Source organism: Scyliorhinus torazame, chromosome 14 (genome assembly GCF_047496885.1).
Source record: "Scyliorhinus torazame isolate Kashiwa2021f chromosome 14, sScyTor2.1, whole genome shotgun sequence".
NCBI classification, from domain to species: domain Eukaryota; kingdom Metazoa; phylum Chordata; class Chondrichthyes; order Carcharhiniformes; family Scyliorhinidae; genus Scyliorhinus; species Scyliorhinus torazame.
The window spans coordinates 214,337,584-214,358,293 of NC_092720.1; the positions used below are offsets into that span (position 1 = coordinate 214,337,584).

Sequence of the window (20,710 nt, forward strand, 5' to 3'; positions counted from 1 at the left end):
AGGAGCAAGGATATCTTACTGTCATTATATAGGGCCATGGTGAGACCACACCTGGAGCATTGTGTGCAGTTTTTATCTCCTTATCGAAGAAAGGATATACTTGCCATAGAGCGAGTGCAGTGAAGGTTGATCAGATTGCTTCCAGAGATGGCAGGATGTCGTATGAAGAGAGATTGAGTCAACAGGGCTTGTCTTCAAGAGTTTAGAAGAATGAGGGAGGATCTAAATGAAACGTATAAAATTCGGACAGGGCTGGACAGACTGGATGCAGAGATGTTGTTTCCTCTGGCTGGGGCTGGAGGGGTCGAGAACAAGGGGTCACAGTCTCAGGATATGGAGTAGACCATTTGGGACTGAGATGAAGAGAAATGTCTTCACTCAAAGGATGGTGAACCTGTGGAATTTTCTACCACAGAAGGCTGTGGAGGCCAAGTCACTGAGTATATTTAGGAAAGAAATAGATTTCTGGAGCCTAACGGCATTAGGGGTATGGGGAGAGCGTGGCAGCATTTGTACTGGCTATTAATCTGGAAAAGCAGGCTAATGCTCTGGGGACCCGGGGTCGTATTCCACCATGGCAGGTGGTGAAATTTGAATTCAGTAAAAATCTGAAATTAAAACTCCAATGCTGACCATAAAACCATTGTCGATTGTCAGAAAACCCATCTGGTTCACTAATATCCTTTAGTGCTGTAGACCTCTATGACTCCATGACTCTGAAATCTCCTGTCCTTACCTGGTTTGGTCTACACGTGACTCCAGATCCACAGCATTGTGGTTGACTCTTGAAATGCCCTCTTAATTGGCCGAACAAGTCATTCAGCAGAAGGGCAATTAAAGATGGGCAAGAAATGTTGGCCCAGACAGCGACATCAAACATCCCATGCATGATTTTTTTTTTTAAGTATGGCCTTGAGGATTAGCCCTGATGATATTGAATGGTGGAGCAGGATTGAAGGGCTGAATGGCCTACTCCTATTTTGTCTGTTTCTAAATTAATAATAAACAGAAAATATTCATCCTTAGAAGCCTCCGTTCTTTTGTGACGTACAGAACAGAAAAAACAACACACAACAGGGACCTAGAGCAGCAAACAACAATAGTTCCCCAGATATTGCAGTGAATCTCACGAGGCGATTACTGAATCGAATGTTATCATCGGCAGCACAGGAACATTGAAACTGAAACTGAATTATGACGTGTTGAGTGTGAATATGGCTCTCAGACAGCAGGTTCAGAATTTGACCGAGGAGGCAATTTGTCCCATTTGTCTCGATTTCTTCACTGATCCGGTTTCACTTGAGTGTGGACACAACTTCTGCCGCTCCTGTATCGCCCAGTGTTGGGAAAAGAGGGAAACAAACTCCTGCCCGGAATGTAGACAGGAGTTTCCAGAAAGAAACATGAGGAGAAGTTGGGTCTTAGTGAATCTGGCTGAGAAAGCTCGGAAATTAAAGCTGGATCTGAAACTTCACTGTGAGGAACATCAGGAAGAACTGGAGCTGTTTTGTGAAACTGACAAGAAATTGATCTGTCTGATTTGCAGAGATTCGCGGGAACACAAATCTCACAACTTTCTGCCGATTGTAGAGGCTGTTGAAATCTACAAGGTAAAAGGGAACAGATTTGATCCCCTGATTATCTGATCACATTTTCAGGGTCTAACATTTTAATTTTTTTATTTTCTCTCCCAATTCCAGGGTAGAGTGAAATCTTCCTTTGATTCTCTCACAGAGAAGAAATTGACGGTTCTCGAAATGGAGCAGCAGCAGAAACAGAAGATTTCCCAAATTAGGGTAAAGTCTCCCTGTGCTGAGCTTCCAAATTTAATTCATTGTTTTGTTGTGTTTATTACAGAAACATATTATTTTTAATGTTTCTTCTTGTAGAAACAGTCGGTCAGTCTGCAGAGCCACATCACATCCGAGTTCACTAAAATGCACCAGATTCTCACTGAGAAAGAGCAGCGTTTCATCCGAGATCTCAGGGAAGAAGAGGAAAAAATTCTAAAACCGATGGAGGAAAATCTTTGTGAAATTCAGGAGAATTTAAATTCTATTCAGGAGAAACTCTTAAAGTTGGAAAAACAGTTGGAACAAAAAGACGGAGTGAGATTTCTGAAGGTGAGGGATTATATTTCAGTTTAGTTCAGTGAAAGTTCACAGTCACAACATGATCCACATGAGCCTCCTCCCATCGTGTCAAAATATTGTTCCATTTCTTTCTCCCTCTTGTGTTAATCTACTTTCCCCTTGAATACATTGATAACTTTCACTTCAGCGTGTTCAGTTTAACTCCTTCCGGCCTGGCAAAGTATGGGGAGGGAGATGCCCTGAGGGAAGAAACAGTTTGGACCAGTATGCCTATTTCCCCCTTTTTACTGTTTTTTCCTTCTGGGTGCGGGTGTACTGAGAGCCTGGTCAACTCTCACCCTGCCTCCCTCACACCACCCCTTCCCTCTGACCTCCAGCATGCAAATCCCCGCCTCCATCATTAACCTGTCACCTGATACTTCTGCACATCTTGGGCCTCTGGAGGGTGCATTACCAACAACTGCCACCGACCGGCTCCCCTGTGGGGCTACAAGCAAATTACTGCGGATGCTGGAATCTGAAACGAAAATCTCAGCTGGTCTGGCATCATCTGTAGGGAGAGAAAAGTGTTTTGACAAAAAGTCATCGGACTCGAAACGTTAGCCCTTTTCTCTCCCTACCGATGCTGCCAGACCTGCTGAGATTTTCCAGCACTTTCTCTTTCGGCCCCTGTGATGCTGTTGAGGGATGATGAGTTCCCAACATCTGATTGGCAAGCAGCACTTGGCAGACGGGATTTGCACTCTTCCACAGAATCCATAGATTCCCTACAGTGCAGAAAGAGGCCATTTTACGGAAATTGTACTGAGGACTTGTGCTACAGAACTTGCCGTGCCCCTAGCCAAGCTGTTCTAGTACAGCTACAACACTGGCATCTACCCAGCAATGTGGAAAATTACCCAGGTGTGTCCTGTACACACAAAGCAGGACAAATCCAACCCAGCCAATTACCACCCTATTAGTCTACTCTCAATCATCAGTAAAGTGTTGGAAGGAATCATCAACAGAGCTATCAAGCAGCACTTACTCAGCAACAACCTGCTCACGGATGCTCAGGTTGGGTTCCGCCAGGATCATTCAGCTCCTGGCCTCATTACAGCCTTGGTTCAAACATGGACAAAAGCGTTGAATGCCAGAGGTGAGGTGACAGGAACTGCCCTTGACATCAAGGCAGCATTTGATTGTGTATGGTATCAAAGAGCCCACCCAAACTGGAGTCAATGGGAATCAGTGGGAAAGCTCTCCACTGGTTGGAATTATACCTGGCACAAAGGAAGATAGTTGTGGTGATTGTAGGTCAGTCATCTCATGGGACATCACTGCAGGAGTTCCTCAATAAGAAGTCTTACAACACCAGGTTAAAGTCCAACAGGTTTGTTTCGATGTCACTAGCTTTCGGAGCGGACATCGAAACAAACCTGTTGGACTTTAACCTGGTGTTGTAAGACTTCTTACTGTGCTCACCCCAGTCCAACGCCGGCATCTCCACATCAGGAGTTCCTCAAGGTAGTGTCCTAGGCCTAACCATCTTCAGCTGCTTCAAAAATGACCTGCCTTCCATCATAAGGTCAGAAGTGGGAGGCATGGTAGCACAGTGGTTAGCACAGTTGCTTCACAGCTCCAGGGTCCCAGGTTCAATTCCTGGCTTGGGTCACTGTCTGTGTGGAGTCTGCACATTCTCCCTGTGTCTGCCTGGGTTTCCTCCGGGTGCTCCGGTTTCCTTCCACAGTCCAACGATGTGCAGGTTAGGTGGATTGGCCATTCTAAATTACCCTTAGGTTAGGTTGGATTACTGGGTTACGGGGATAAGGGGATAAATTGCCCTTAGGTTACGGGGTTACAAGGTGTGAACTTTGGTAGGGTGCTCTTTCCAAGAGCCGGTGAAGACTCGATGGGCCGAATGGCCTCCACCTGCACTGTAGATTCTATGATTCTATGGGGATGTTTGCAGATGATTGCACAATGTTCAGCACCATTCACGACTCCTCAGATAATGAAGCAGTCCATGACCAAATGCAGTAAGACCTGGACAATATGCAGGCTTTGGCTGACAAGTGGCAAGTTACATTCGCACCACACAAGTGCCAGGTAATGACCATCTCCTACAAGATAGAATCAAACCATCAGCCATTGACATTCAATGACATTACCATCACTGAATCCCCATTATCAACATCTTGGGGATTACCATTGACCAGAAACTCAACTAGACTAGCCATATAAATACCGTGGCTACAAGAGCAGGTCAGAGGCTAGGGATCACGCAGCGCATAACTCATTTCCTGATTCCCCAAAGCCTGTCGACTACCTACAAGGCAAAAGTCAGGAGTGTGATGGAATATTCTCCACTTGCCTGGATGAGTGCAGCTCCTGCAACACTCAAGAAGCTGACCACCACCCAGGATAAACCAGCCTGCTTGTTTGTTCCTCCTTCCACAAACATTCAAATCCTCCACCATTGACGCAGCAGCGTGTTCCATCTGCGAGGTTCACGGCAGGAACTCACATGGTTCCTCAGGCAGTACCTTCCAAACCCACGACCACCCCCATCTAGAAGGACATGAACAGCAGATACCTGAGAACCCCATCATGTGGAGGTTCCCCTCCAAGTCACTCACCACCCAGATTTGGAAATATATCGGCTGTTCCATCAGTGCCCCCGGGTCCAAATCCTGGAATTCTTTCCCTAGCAGCACATGGAGTGTACCTACACCTCACGGATAGCAGCGGTTCGAGAAGCCAGTACACAACTGCCTTCTCAAGGGGCAATTGGATGTGAAACAAATGCTGATCTAGCCAGCGACGCTCGCTTCCCATAAAAATATTAAAAACTCGACTATTGCCATTAAGTTGGGGGATCAACTATGAATCTGGTTCAATGAAGAGTTCAGGATGGCATCCGTAAGTTCTAAAAAGGAACTGATGAATTTTGACTTGATATAATTCAGTTGCATGCTGCCTTATCACTGGATCCCAAGTTATCCCTTTGAACTATTTGAGTTTGACATAGCTAAAACCATGGACATGTGGTGTGGTGTCAGGAGACTTCTGGTGTAACAAAAGGGAATTATTGACAACAGCGGAAAGGTTTCCCAGCCCTGGGTCACTGTCCATGTGGAGTTTGCACATTCTCCCCTTGTCTGCATGGGTCTCACCCCCACAACCCAAAAGATGTGCAGGGTAGGTGGATTGGCCATGTTAAATTGCCCCTTAATTGGAAAAGATTTTTGGATACTCTAATTTTTTTTTTTTAATTTAGAGTACCCAATCCATTTTTTCCAATTAAGCGGCAATTTAGCGTGGCCAATCCACCTAGCCTGCACATTTTAGGGTTGTGGGGCGAAATCCACGCAAACACGGGGAGAATGTGCAAACTCCACACGGACAGTGACCCAGAGCTGGGATCGAACCTGGGACCTCGGCGCCGTGAGGTTGCAGTGCTAACCACTGCGCCACTGTGATGCCCTTGGATACTCTAAATTTATCAAAAAGCGGAAAGGTTAACTATATTCTGGCACAGAGATATCTCAACAGGTCTTCACTCTACGACTCCTGGGTCCACACTACCCGGGCCTCTGCTCCCATGGTCCCATTCTTTTTCTCTATTGGTCAGGATTCAGACGCTCACACACGACAGGCCCCGAGCCCGTCACATGTCTCGCAAAGGTTGGAGCTTAAAGGGGCCACACCACCTCATCCCTCCCCCTTATGTCCCTCAGTAACATATCCTACACGACAGGTCATTTACAGTTAACTTTGTACAATAAAGGCCGAGACATAAAAAAGGGGCGGTCCAAACAAGTCCGTCATAGAAGTAGTCCGTCAGGGGATGCCTTAGGCCTAGTGGACCGCCTCAGTCCCTGACCGGTTCCTCTCTCCACCAGTGAGGTTGTGTCTTTGTCAACAGCATGAGATTGCTTCAAGGACTCGACCAGTACTTGGAGGGAGGTGGGGCCCTCTTCAGTTTCCTCAGGGGTAGCCGGTAGGGCATCTTCTGAACTCCCTAGTTCCTTTGATTCAGGCTCCACCCCGGGAGCGTTGATGATGCCTGCTGTATCCATCTGTTCAGTCGTTGGGGTTGTGGCCTCTCCTTACGTGCTTCCGCACCTGTCCACCCTGTAAGTCCACCAGGTATGAGACAAGGCCAGATTTTGCCCCAATTTTGCCAGGTAGCCACAGTGGACCAGATGCAACGTTTCTTACAAAGACTAGTCACCAGCTTTAAACAATCTGCTGCCTTTCACCAAATCATGCTGCTTCCTTTGGGAGGTTAGCCACAGCTCCACCCAACTCACTAAATTGGGGAGAACAAGGTCTAAGCGAGTCTGAAGGTGATGACCCATTAATAACTCTGATGTGGGGGGGTTGTATTGTATTAATAACTCTGATGTGGGGGGTTGTATTGTATTAATAACTCTGATGTGGGGGGTTGTATTGTATTAATAACTCTGATGTGGGGGGGTTGTATTGTATTAATAACTCTGATGTGGGGGGGTTGTATTGTATTAATAACTCTGATGTGGGGGGGTTGTATTGTATTAATAACTCTGATGTGGGGGGGTTGTATTGTATGAGAGGAGGGAGTGTAGCAGTCTATGATGTGACTACCCATTAATAACTCTGATGTGGGGGGTTGTATTGTATTAATAACTCTGATGTGGGGGGGGGTTGTATTGTATGAGAGGAGGAAGTGTGTCAGTCTATGATGTTGTTTCTTCATTGCAGATTTAAATGTTTCTGCCACTCTTTCTGCTAATCCATTCGAGGCTGGTGGTAATGGGCTGTTCGAATGTGGTTGATGCTGTTAGTTTTGACGAAGGGCTGTCATTTCTCCCCCATAAAAGCCATTTTCAAATACCAATACCTCGGGAAGGTGTGGGAGGGCAAAGATGTGACGCAGGGTTTCAGTGGTGGTCGCTCAGGTTGTCGTCTTGGCAGCCAGCCACTTGGAGTGGGCGTCAACTAGTGACTTCCCAGGAAAATGGGTGCAAAATCAACGTGTACCTTGTCCACGGATGGCCAGGCCATTCCCATGGATGCAGGTAGGCCGCAGGCAGTAAGGTTTGCTGTGACTGTCAGAGGTCACATGGGTGAACCAGATTCTCAATAACCTCATCAATACCCAGCCACCACATGTAGCTCCTGACCAACAGTTTCATTGTAGTTTGGCCAGGGTGTGCACTGTGCCATTCTTGCAGCAGAGGCTCTCTTGTTGTGGTTGTACCCCAGACCTAAACTCCATCCTCACAACTGAATTCATCTTTTCTGTTGAGGGAAGGCCTGATCTGAATTGTTGAGTTTCCATCCGGTTAGAACCACTCGTTTGACTTTCCGAGAAGATTGTGTCGCGTTGAGTCCAGTTCCTAATGTGGGTCAATGAGACCGGCAGGATGTCCATAAAATTTGATGCTAGGACAATCTCTTGTGGTACAGTTGGCGGTGTCAGACCGAGGGAGCGGGAGCCGACTCCGGGCTTTGGTGTTGGAGATCTGGGTCCCCGACCGATGCTGGAAAACATGGTAATAGGCTGCCAGTAACAAAGCCCATCTCTGTGTCCTGGTCAGAGTAACAGGAGAAATTGGTTTGTCCTCACCAAGGAGCCCCAGCAGTGGTTTGCGGTCTGTAGTAATGGCGAAACTGCGGCCGTACATGGACTGATGGAATTTGTTGACACCATAAATCACAGTGAGGCCTTCTTTTTCAATTTGTCCATACTTTCATTCTGCATTGGTGAAAGTTTGTGAGGTGATGGGCCTGTCTGAGCCACCTTCCCTTCTATGGGACAGAACCACATCTATCCCATAAGGCAAAGTGTCGCAGGTCAAGATGATTTGTTTGCTTGGATTGAAATGGGCCAACAAGCTGGATGACTGTAGGGCCTGTTTGACTTGGAGGAAAGCCTGTTCTTGTGGGTCTTTCCAATGCCAGTGTTGGTGCTTCTTTGAAAGGAGGTGTAGTTGTACCAGCGTATTTGCCAAATTGGGAATGAACTTGGGAGAGGGATAGGGCCATACGGCAGGGCAAGGTTTATAATTGGGGGAGGGGTAATTATGATGCGATTAGGCAAGAATTAGGGAGCATAAGATGGGAACAGAAACTGTCAGGGAAAGGCACAAATGAAAAGTGGAGTTTGTTCAAGGAACAAATACTGTGTGTCCTTGATAGGCATGTTCCTGTCAGGCAGGGAGGAAATGGCCGTGTATGGAACCATGTTCACAAAAGAGGTTGAATGTCTTGTCAAGAGGAAAAAGGAAGAGTATGTAAGGATGAGAAAACAAGGTTCAGTAGGGTCGCTTGAGGGCTACAAGGTAGCAAGGACTGAGCTGAAAAAAGGGCTTAGGAGAGCTAGGAGGGGGCATGAGAAGTCCTTGGCAGGTCAGATCAAGGAAAACCCCAAGGCTTTTTACTCTTATGTGAGAAATAAAAGAATGACCAGGGTGAGGGTAGGGCAGGTCAAGGACAGTAGTGGGAACTTGTGCATGGAGTCAGAAGAAATAGGAGAGGCGTTGAATGAATACTTTTCTTCAGTGTTCACAAAGGAGAGGGGCCATGTTTTTGAGGATGAGAATGTGATTCAGGTGGGTAGGCTGGAGGAGGTAGATGTTCTGAGGAAGGATGTATTAGCAATTTTGAAAAACCGGAGGGTCGACAAGTCTCCTGGGCCAGATGGGATATATCCAAGGATTCTTTGGGAGGCAAGGGATGAGATTGCAGAGCATTTGGCTTTGATCTTTGGGTCCTTGCTGTCCACGGGGATAGTGCCAGAGGACTGGAGAGTGGCGAATGTTGTTCCTCTGTTCAAGAAAGGGAATAGGAATGACCCTGGTAATTATAGGCCAGTTAGTCTTACTTCGGTGGTCCATATGATAATGGAAAAGGTCCTGAAGGATAGGATTTATGACCAGTTGGAAAGATGCAGTTTAATCTGGGATAGTCAACAAGGATTCGTGAAGGGTAGGCCTTGCCTCACAAATTTGATTGAATTCTTTGAGGAGGCAACTAAGTGCATAGATGAAGGTAGAGCAGTTGATGTCGTATACATGGATTTTAGTAAGGCATTTGATAAGGTTCCCCATGGTCGGCTCATGAAGAAAGTAAGGAGGTGTGGGATAGAGGGCAATTTGGCCAATTGGATAAGTAACTGGCTATCACATAGAAGACAGAGGGTGGTGGTGGATGGAAAATTTTCAGACTGGAGCCCAGTTACCAGCGGTGTACCACAGGGATCAGTGCTGGGTCCTCTGTTATTTGTAATTTTTATCAATGACTTGGAGGAGGGGGCTGAAGGGTGGGTCAGTAAATTTGCTGATGACACCAAGATTGGTGGAGTAGTGGATGAGATGGAGGGCTGTTGTAGGCTGCAAAGAGACATTGATAGGATGCAGAGCTGGGCCGAGAAATGGCAGATGGAGTTTAACCCTGATAAGTGCGTTGTGATTCATTTTGGTAGAAACAATTTGAATGTGGATTACAGGGTCAAAGGCAGGATTCTGAGGAATGTGGGGGAACAGAGAGATCTTGGAGTTCAAGTCCACAGATCTCTGAAGGTTGCCACTCAAGTGGATAGAGCAGTGAAGAAGGCTTATAGTGTGTCAGCGTTTATTAACAGGGGGCTTGAGTTTAGGAACCGCGGGGTTATGCTGCAACTATACATGACCCTGGTGCGACCACATTTGGAGTATTGTGTGCAGTTCTGGTCACCTCATTATAGGAAGGATGTGGAAGCATTGGAAAGGGTGCAAAGGAGATTTACCAGGATGCTGCATGGTTTGCAGGATAGGTCTTATGAGGAAAGGTTGAGGGAGCTAGGGCTTTTCTCTTTGGAGCGGAGGAGGATGAGAGGCGACTTAATAGAGGTTTATAAGATAACGAGGGGGATAGATAGAGTGGACGTTCAGAGACTATTTCCTCGGGTGGATGTAGCTGTTACAAGGGAGTATAACTATAAGATTCAGGGTGGTTCTTTACTCAGAGAGTGGTTAGGGTGCGGAATGGACTGCCTGCTGTGATAGTGGAGTCGGACACTTTAGGAACTTTCAAGCGGTTATTGGATAGGCACATGGAGCACATGAATGACAGGGAGTGGGATAGCTTGATTTTGGTTTTGGACAATGCTCGGCACAACATCGAGGGCCGAAGGGCCTGTTCTGTGCAGTACTGTTCTATGTTCTATGTTCTATGACTGTAGAAATTTACCATGCCCGAAAACGATTTCAGTTCTTTGACATTCATTGGCACAGGGTCCTCTCTGATGGCCCTCACCTTCTGCTCCAGTTGGTACAGGCCTTCTGAGTGCACCCTAAATCCTAAGTATGTGATCTCGCTGGCTTGGATTGTACATTTCTCTCTTTTTAATCTGATGCCAGTGTCTCTGAACCACCTTAGAACTTCTTCTAAGTTGGCCATGTGCTCCTTGTGTGACATTCTTGTCACCAAGACATCTTTGTAGTGTAGCATAATCTTCAGGATACCCTGGACAGATTTTCCATTGTGCATTGAAATATTGCACAAGCAGAATAGATACCGAAAGGTATTTGTGAATATTGATGGTAGCATACTTCCTGGAATCCTCATCCAGTTTCAATTGTAAATAAGCGTGTCTTAAGTCAGGATTTGTACCCATGTGGTTCCCAACTTTGCATACAGATCTTCTATACGAGGAATCGTATGTTAAGCTGGGGCGTTTGGTTAATCGTAAGCTTGTAGTCACTGCAGATCCTGACAGCGTTCTGGTTTTAAGGTAGGGATGATAGGGGCTGCCCACTCAGAAAATGGTTTTATGATCCCCAATTCTTCAAAGTGTGTTAAGCCGGTTTAGCTCAGTTGGCTGGTTAGCTGGTTCATGATGCAGAGGGAGGCCAGCAGCACGGGTTCAATTCCTATAACGGCTGAGGTCATTCAAGAAGGCCTCGCCTTCTCAACCTTGCCACTTGCAATGAGGTGTGGTGATCCTCAGGTTATACCACCAGTCAGCTTTCCTCTTCAAAGTGGAAAGCAGCCGATGGTCATCTGACACTATGACAACTTCACTAACTCATATAAATTTGAAAGTTAGGAGCAGGATTAGTTCATTCAAGCATGCTCCAGTATTCATGATGATCATGGCTGATCATATGACTCAATAGCCTGATCCCGCCTTCCCCGTCATATTCTTTGATCCCCTTCACCCAAAGAGCTATATCTAACTGCTTCTTGAAAACATACAACATGCTCAACTGCATCCTGTGGAGAAATGTCTCCTAATCTCAGTCCTAAAAGGTCTAAATATCCTGAGACTGTGACCTCTGGTTCTGGACACCCACACCATCGGGAACATACTTCCTGCATCTATCCTATTTAGTCCTGTTAGAATTTTATATGTTTCTATGAGAGAGCACAGTGGTTAACATTGTGGCTTCACAGCGCCAGGGTCCCAGGTTCGATTATCGGCTTGGGTCACTGTCTGTGCGGAGTCTGCACGTTCTCCCCGTGTCTGTGTGGGTTTCCTCCGGGTGCTCCGGTTTCCTCCCACAAGTCCCGAAAGACGTGCTGTTAGGTAATATGGATATTCTGAATTCTCTCTCCGTGTACCTGTACAGGCGCCAGAATTGGCGACTAGGAGCTTTTAACGGTAGCTTCATTGCAGTGCTAATATAACCTTACTTGTGCAATAAAGATTATTAAAAATAAAAGATCCCCCCTCATTCTTCTGAATTCTGGCAATTAAAATCCTAACCAACTTAATTTCTCTTCAAAGGTCAGTCCTGCCATCCCAGGAATCAGTCTGGTAAACCTTCGCTGCGCTCCCTCTACAGCAAGTACATCCTTCCTCAGATAAGGAGATCAAAACTGCACACAATGCTCCAGGTGTGGCCTCACCAAGGCCCTGTATAATTGCAGTAAAACATTACTATTCCTATACTCCATAAGACCATAAGACATAGGAGTGGAAGTAAGGCCATTCGGCCCATCGAGTCCACTCCACCATTCAATCATGGCTGATTTCAACTCCATTTACCCGCTTTCTCTCCATAGCCCTTAATTCCTCGAGAAATCAAGAATTTATCAACTTCTGTCTTAAAGACACTCAACGTCCCGGCCTCCACCGCCCTCTGTGGCAATGAATTCCACAGACCCACCACTCTCTGGCTGAAGAAAGTTCTCCTCATCTCTGTTCTAAAGTGACCCCCTTTTATTCTAAGGCTATGCCCCCGGGTCCTAGTCTCCCCTGCTAATGGAAACAACTTCCCTACATCCACCCTATCTAAGCCATTCATTATCTTGTAAGTTTCTATTAGATCTCCCCTCAACCTCCTAAACTTCAATGAATATAATCCCAGGATCCTCAGACGTTCATCGTATGTTAGGCCTACCATTCCTGGGATCATCCGTGTGAATCTCCGCTGGACCCGCTCCAGTGCCAGTATGTCCTTCCTGAGGTGTGGGGCCCAAAATTGCTCACAGTATTCTAAATGGGGCCTAACTAATGCTTTATAAAGCTTCAGAAGTACATCCCTGCTTTTATATTCCAAGCCACTTGAGATAAATGACAACATTGCATTTGCTTTCTTAATTACAGACTCAACCTGCAAGTTTACCTTTAGAGAATCCTGGGCTAGGACTCCCAAGTCCCTTTGCACTTCAGCATTATGAATTTTGTCACCGTTTAGAAAATAGTCCATGCCTCTATTCTTTTTTCCAAAGTGCAAGACCTCGCACTTGCCCGCGTTGAATTTCATCAGCCATTTCTTGGACCACGCTCCTAAACTGTCTAAATCTTTCTGCAGCCTCCCCACCTCCTCAATACTACCTGCCCCTCCACCTGTCTTTGTGTCATCGGCAAACTTAGCCAGAATGCCCCCAGTCCCGTCATCTAGATCGTTAATATATAAAGAGAACAGCTGTGGCCCCAACACTGAACCCTGCGGGACACCACTTGTCACCGGTTGCCATTCCGAAAAAGAACTTTTTATCCCAACTCTCTGCCTTCTGCCTGACAGCCAATCGTCAATCCATGTTAGTACCTTGCCTCGAATACCATGGGCCCTTATTTTATTCAGCAGTCTCCCGTGAGGCACCTTATCAAAGGCCTTTTGGAAGTCAAGATAGATAACATCCATTGTCTCTCCTTGGTCTAACCTATTTGTTATCTCTTCAAAGAACTCTAACACGTTTGTCAGGCACGACCTTGCCTTACTAAATCCATGCTGACTTGTCCTAAACCGACCCTGCACTTCCAAGAATTTAGAAATCTCATCCTTAACGATGGATTCTAAAATCTTGCCAACAACCAAGGTTAGGCTAATTGGCCTATACTTATCCATCTTTTTTTCTTGGTCCCTTCTTGAACAGGGGGTTACAACAGTGATTTTTCAATCCTCTGGGACTTTCCCTGACTCCAGTGACTGTTGAAAGATCATAACTAACACCTCCACTATTTCTTCAGCTATTTCCTTTAGAACTCGAGGATGTAGCCCATCTGGGCCCGGAGACTTATCAATTTTTAGACCTCTTAGTTTCTCTAACACTTTCTCCTTTGTGATAGCTACCATATTCAACCCTGACCCCTGACTCTCCTGAAATGTTGGGATATTACTCATGTCTTCTCCTGTGAAGACTGACGCAAAGTACTTATTTAGTTCCTCAGCTATTTCCTTGTCTCCCATCACTAGACTACCAGCGTCATTTTGGAGCGGCCCAATGTCTACTTTTGCCTCCCGTTTTTTAAAAATGTATTTAAAGAAACTTTTACTATCATTCCTAATGTTACTGGCTAGCCTACCTTCATATTTGATTCTCTCTTTCCTTATTTCTCTCTTTGTTATCCTCTGTTTGTTTTTGTAGCCTTCCCAATCTTCTGACTTCCCACTACTCTTTGCCACATTATAGGCTTTCTCTTTTGCTTTGATGCATTCCCTGACTTCCTTTGTCAGCCATGGCTGCCTAATCCCCCCCTCTGATAACCTTTCTTTTCTTTCAGATGAACCTCTGTACTGTGTCCTCAATTACTCCCAGAAACTCCTGCCATTGCTGTTCTACTGTCTTTCCCATTAGGCTCTGCTCCCAGTCGATTTTCGTCAGTTCCTCCCTCATGCCCCTGTAGTTACCTTTATTTAACTGTAACACCTTTACATCTGATTCTACCTTCTTTCTTTCAAATTGCAGACTGAACTTTGCCATATTATAATCACTGCTTCCTAAGTGTTCCCTTACTTTAAGATCTTTTATCAAGTCTGGCTCATAACATAACACTAAGTCCAGAATGGCCTGTTCCCTCGTGGGCTCCATCACAGGCTGTTCCAAAAAGCCCTCCTGTAAACATTCAATGAATTCCCTTTCTTTGGGTCCACTGGCAACATTATTTACCCAGTCCACCTGCATATTGAAGTCCCCCATGATCACTGTGACCTTGCCTTTCTGACATGCACTTTCTATTTTGTGGTGCATCTTGTGCCCCTGGTCCTGACCACTGTTAGGAGGCCTGTACATAACTCCCATTATGGTTTTTTTGCCTTTGTGGTTCCTCAACTCTACCCACACAGACTCCACATCATCCGACCCCATGTCGTTTAGTGCTATTGATTTAATTTCATTCCTAATTAAAAAGGCAACCCCGCCCCCTCTGCCCACCTCTCTGTCTTTTCGATAGGTTGTGAATCCCTGGATGTTTAAATGCCAGTCCTGACCCCCTGCAACCACGTCTCTGTGATGCCTACCACATCATACCTGCCAGTCACAATCTGGGCCACAAGCTCATCTACCTTGTTCCGTACACTGCGCGCATTTAAATATAGCACCTTTAATTCTCTATTGACCGTCCCTTTTTGTTTTCTTAGTGTGGTGGACCTTGGTTACTGAGTCTTTCCATACACTGTGTCATATTCTGTGGGATGGGGACTATCGTAACCTCTCCTGAGTTCTGTCTTTTTGTGCTTTTTTGTATTCCTAAGCAGCTACGCTTCCCACTGATTACTTAACCTCTTGGTTCCCTGACTTTCCATTCCCCCCCATCTCTAGTTTAAAGTCCTATTGATCACCCTATTTACTCTTTTCGCCAGAACACTGGTCCCAGCTCGGTTCAGGTGGAGACCATCCCGACGGTATAGGTCCCCCCTGTCCCAAAACTGATGCCAGCGTCCCATGAAAAGGAACCCCTCTTTCCCACACCACTCTTTCAGCCACGTGTTAACTTCCCTTATTCTTGCCTCCCTATGCCAATTTGCACGTGGCTCGGGCAGTAATCCGAAGATTATGACCCTTGAGGACCTGTTTTTTAATTTGAATCCTAGCTCTTTATAATCTCTAAACAGGTCCTCTTTCCTAGACTTGCCTATGTTGTTGGTACCGACATGGACCACAACAACTGGATCCTCCCCCTCCCTCTCCAGTATCCTTTCAAGCCGGTCAGAGATGTCTCGTACCCTAGCACCGGGCAGGCAACATACCATGCGGGACTCTTTATCCTGCTCACAAAGGATACTATTTATCCCCCTGATAATAGAATCCCCTACAACTACAACTTGCCTATTTACTCCCTCCCCTTGAATGGCCTGCTGAACCATGGTGCCTTGGTCAGCTGACTCATCCTTCCTGCAGCCCTGTTCGCCATTCACACAGGGAGCAAGTGCCTCGTACCTGTTGGACAAGATAAAGAGCTGAGGCTCCTGAGTTCCTGACTGCTGGTTCTCTTACCTGCCTGACTTGCAGTCACACCCTGCTGTCCCTGGACACTGGCAGGATTTAAACTACTTACTCTGACAGGTGTGGCTGCCTCCTGAAACACAGTGTCCAGGTAAGTCTCCCCCTCCCGGATGTGCCTCAGTGTTTGAAGCTCAGACTCCAGCTCATCAACTCTGAGCCAGAGTTCTTCGAGCAGCCAACACTTACTGCAGATGTGGTCACTGCAGCTTGCAATGGGATCTGCCAGCTCCCACATCAAGCAGCTCAAGCACATCACCTGACCAGCCATCTCTAATTAATTAATTAGTTTAATTTAAGTTTACGAGTTTAGCTGTGTTTTTAAAAAAATTTGGGGCAGATTTGCTATCAACCAATCAGATCACAGCTTCCCTCTGACGTCACTTTTGAAAAAAAAAGTGGAAACCAGGAAGTTACCGTTAGGTTTTTATACTCACACAGAGACTGCTCCTCCTCCTACGAACGGCTCCCGAAACCAGGCCGCGATCCCCGAGTTAAAGTAGGTTTTTATACTCACACAGAGACTGCTCCTCCTCCTTTGAACGGCTCCCGAAACTAGGCCGCGATCCCCAGTTTAAAGTAGGTTTTTATACTCACACAGAGACTGCTCCTCCTCCTACGAACGTCTCCCGAAACTAGGCCGCGATCCCCGGTTTAAAGTAGGTTTTTATACTCACACAGAGACTGCTCCTCCTCCTACGGACGGCTCCCGAAACTAGGCCGTGATCCCCCAGTTAAAGTAGGTTTTTATACTAACACAGAGACTGCTCCTCCTCCTCTGAATGGCTCCCGAAACTAGGCCGCGATCCCCAGGTTAAAGTAGGTTTTTATACTCACACAGAGACTGCTCCTCCTCCTCCGAACGGCTCCCGAAACTAGGCCGCGATCCCCGGGTTAAAGTAGGTTTTTATACTCACACAGAGACTGCTCCTCCTCCTCCGAACGGCTCCCGAAACTTTCCTGGTTACCTCACTGCACCAAATTACCAAGTTTCAAATTCCCACTCTGGATGTGTCTTACTCACTCAGGCTGTGTCTCTTTGACCTGCGCAACTCAAACCCTCTCGCTATGAAGGCCAACATACCATTTGTCATCTTTTCTGCCTGCTGCACCTGCATACTTACCTTCAGTGACTGGCGTACGAGGACACCCTGGCCACCTGGCACATTCGAATGGGGTTGAACTTGTTCTGAAACACATCTTTATAGTTGCACGAGACCTCCTGAAAAATGCCATCCGATATCCTCAAAAGTTCTAACCAGCTACCTTGATCTGAGGCAGCCAATCTCGCCCAAAAAGGCTTGGCCCCGTTGTCCTCCCTGTCGAATGCGGGTAACTGGGCAGCCTGTTGTTGATACAATGCTGGCCTCACCTTTGTACCCAAAATCTTCAAGGTTTCCCCTGTGTACATCGGCAACTTTAAGCTGCAGAATCTCTGGAACTCTTTACCCCAGGAAGCTGTGGAGGCCGAGTCCTTGAATACTTTCAAGACTGAGATCAATAAGTAGGACAATTAAGGGTAATGGAGGTAAGACAGGAAGGTGGATTTAGTGAGTGTTAGACCATGGAATCCATAGAATTCCTGCATTGCAGACGGAAGCCATTCGTCCCATCGAGTCTACACGAACCCTCCGAAAGCACTTGACCCAGGTCCATTCCCCCACCCCACCCCATGATTCCTGTTCCTTGTGTTAAACCTAAAGGTTGTTGTCACACAAGCTCATCAATGTTGCTGGAAATGGCTAATTGGTCAATAATGTTGTAAGTGTTAATTTCATGAATTTCAGCAAATTGCCTTAAACTTAAGACAATGGCTTGCTTCAAATGTTGTCCCTTAACTGACGGCTTAGGGGCAACTGACCAAGCTAAAGCTGAGCCAATCAAGGTCGGTGGGTTCTTGATATGAGAGGGTCACATGGAGTTCAGACTCCTTCTTTCCCAGACTCTGTAACAACATTATGAATCCTTACATAGGGTTGTCATGGTAAAAAGAGAAATCTGACAAACATTGTGCATCTGGAATCACATGTAGACCAGAACAGGTAAGGATGGCAGATTTCCAGATGGAACATTCTGACAATCACTTCACAGGCATCATTAGACCTTGAATTCCAAATTTAACTGGGATTCGAATCCAGGTCCCCAGTGCATTGCCCTGGGCCGCTGGATGACTAGTTCAGTGAGGACACCACAAAGCCACCATTTCAGCTCCATTAGGATTTCTCTTTTCTGGATAAAACTGATCAATTTTTGCTATTGGCAGAACACTTTCTGTTTTTGTGGATATTTTTGATACTTTCTCCTGTGCTTCAATATCCTTTGTGGAACATCCTCTTTCTATTCCATGTCTGCAGCAATGGGAATTGACAATTCTCAGCAGCTTGTAACAATGTGAGGGTCATTTCTGCTTTCTGGATATAGACAGTCCGTCTCTGTCAACTCAGATTTGTGTTTTGTTTATTTCAGGAGGAAGCATCTCGGAAGAGGAGGTAGGACATGAACTTTACTGAAACTCAGGGCAAGTTGGTAAAATTACTCAGCAAAGTGTTTGTGGTCAATTTATAATCAACTCTTTAATATTTACAGGATTAGCGATGAGGCTAATAGTCTGTCACGAGCAGATGGTGTCCTGTCGATCGGAAAATTCAACGGCACTTTACCGTTCCCAGTGTGGAGGGAAATACTGGATACCGTTAACCCTGGTAAAACTCAGATAAGCTGCTTTATTCTGATTTATATCTTACGGGTTGAATTGTTATACATGCAAATGTCAAAGAGAGTGTTTAATGGAGGTGACGGTGTTCCTGCCTGATGGCTGAAGAGCTGGTGACAGCCCCATGCTGGAAGGTCCAATGCATCAAGTATCACTCAGGCACTTTGCAGTGTTGAAGTGGACCTTCCTGGGATCCTAAACCTGAAATCCTGGGATGAAATCACAAAACACCAATTGCTGACCAATCAAATGCTGCCATATTCACTGAAGGGGAACCGCATCAGGTATGACACCCATCCTCACCTGGAATACTGCGTACAAGTTTGGTCCCCTTAACTAAAAAAGGATACAGTAACATTGGCAGCAGTCCAGAGGAGATACACTGGGCTAATTCCTGGGATGGGAGGGTTGTGCTATCAAGTCAGACTAAATAGTCTGGGTCTGTATTCCTTGCAGTTTAGAAGTGTGAGTGGTGATCTTATTCAAACATAGAAGATCCTGCGGGGGCTGGACAGGGTGGATGGTGAGATGTTTTCTTGTGGGAGAATCTCGATCAAGGGGACAGAGCTACAAGATAAAGGGCGGGTCATTGAAAACTGAGGTGCATAGAAATTTCTTCCCGCAGAGGGTGGTGATTCTCTGGAATTCTCTGCCCCGGAGTGTGGTGGAGGCTGGATCATTCGAAGTATTTAAAGTGGAGGTGGATAAATATTTGATAGATCGAGGAATAGAGCGCAAGGGGAAATGACACAGAAAAGGTGTTGAGGCCGGCGTAGATCAGCCACAATCGCATTGAATGGCGGGGCAGGCTTGAAGGGCCCGGTGGCTCACTCCGGGTTCTAATTCTTGTGATATTGTGTTCTTGTGAGGCGTAGGATCCAGAATGGACCCAAACCCCAGCCCAGAAGGGAAAAAACTGTTTGGATTAGTATTCTTATTTCCCCGTTTTACTGATGTTCGATTTCAAAGTATCCAAGACCTGTTGAGATCAGTATTCCTATTCCCCTGTTTTATGGCTTTTTTCCTTTTGGGAAGTGAGGGTTGGTAGGCAGAGGAGGTGTCAGCAGCAAGGCTAGGGGTTGGGGGTAAGCGGGTGCCTTCTTCCCAATGCCCAGTTCCTGGAGAGTTCCAGGGAGCCAACTTAAGGGCCTCAATGGATGATGTGGGAAGGTTGACCATGAGCCTTCCCATCATGGACACAGTTGTGATGGAGGTGCGAGGTAGCTCCTCCGACCACACTCTCACTTGATAATATACCGCCAACCCAGCCAGCAAGCTCTCAATAGAGGAGATATTCAAAACCGCCCAGTATTGAGTATTTAGTTACAAAATAATGTGTCTAAGAATATTCCTGATTGGAATTAAAGTCTTATTTATACACTGAATCTAACTTCCAAAAAGCAGCTCCTTCAACTGGTCATCTTAGATGTCAGCTTCCAAAGCTGACTCAGTGCTAGGTATAGCACTTGGGGCAAATGGGATCAAAGGCTATGGGGAGAAAGCAGGATTAGTCTATTGAGTTGGATGATCAGCCATGATCTTGATTAATGGCCTCCTCCTGCTCCTATCTTCTATGTATCTATGTATCCATGGAAACATCACCAATATGGGATTTCTCAGATGATGCACTGCAGCCAGAACCCATTGATACTTTGCAAAATTCCACAAGTGGAAATCCCCACATTTCCAACTGATCATTCCCTCTTCCAGAATTCTCATCCTCCTGATACATGTGGACGGCACAGTGACACAGTTATTAGCACTGCTGCATCATAGCATCAGGGACGAAGGTTCAATTCCAGCCTTGGGTCACTGTCTGTGTGGAGTCTGCACGTTCTCCCCGTGTGTGCGTGGGTTTCCTCCGGGTGCTCCGGTTTCCTCCCACAGTCCAAAGATGTGCAGGTTAGGTGGATTGGCCATGATCAATTGTCCCCTTGCTGTACAGGGATGTACAGATTAGATGGGGTTATGGGGATAAAGTGAGGGAGTGGGCTTAGCCTAGGTAGGGTGCTCTTTCAAAGGGTCGGTGCAGACTCAATGGGCCGAATGGCCTCCTTCTGTACTGTAGGAATTCTATGATTCTATGACATTGCCACCTTGTGTACCAGACTCATGTCCAGCACCAAGGTCAAAATGGACATGATAACCATTGGTGGGGAGCATCCCTGTGGAAAAAAGACAATTCAGAGGTACAGGTATCGAAACTTCAAACCATTGTGATGAAGAT

General features: G+C 46.2%; 2 protein-coding genes across 2 annotated transcripts in view; both read left to right on the forward strand.

Annotated features, from left to right (window-relative positions):
- LOC140389154 (uncharacterized) overlaps nucleotides 1-20,710 on the forward strand; it is a 181,570-nt gene that overhangs the window by 64,347 nt on the left and 96,513 nt on the right. The gene's annotated exons all lie outside the window — the stretch shown is intronic.
- Nucleotides 1,711-20,710, forward strand: part of LOC140390488 (zinc-binding protein A33-like) — a 28,883-nt gene continuing 9,883 nt past the window's right edge. Inside the window, exons 1-4 of the mRNA XM_072475655.1 lie at nucleotides 1,711-1,796; nucleotides 1,890-2,123; nucleotides 18,237-18,259; nucleotides 18,357-18,472. Coding sequence (XP_072331756.1) covers nucleotides 1,758-1,796; nucleotides 1,890-2,123; nucleotides 18,237-18,259; nucleotides 18,357-18,472 — 412 coding nt within the window. The 5' untranslated portion in view covers nucleotides 1,711-1,757. The remainder of the gene's footprint in view (nucleotides 1,797-1,889; nucleotides 2,124-18,236; nucleotides 18,260-18,356; nucleotides 18,473-20,710) is intronic.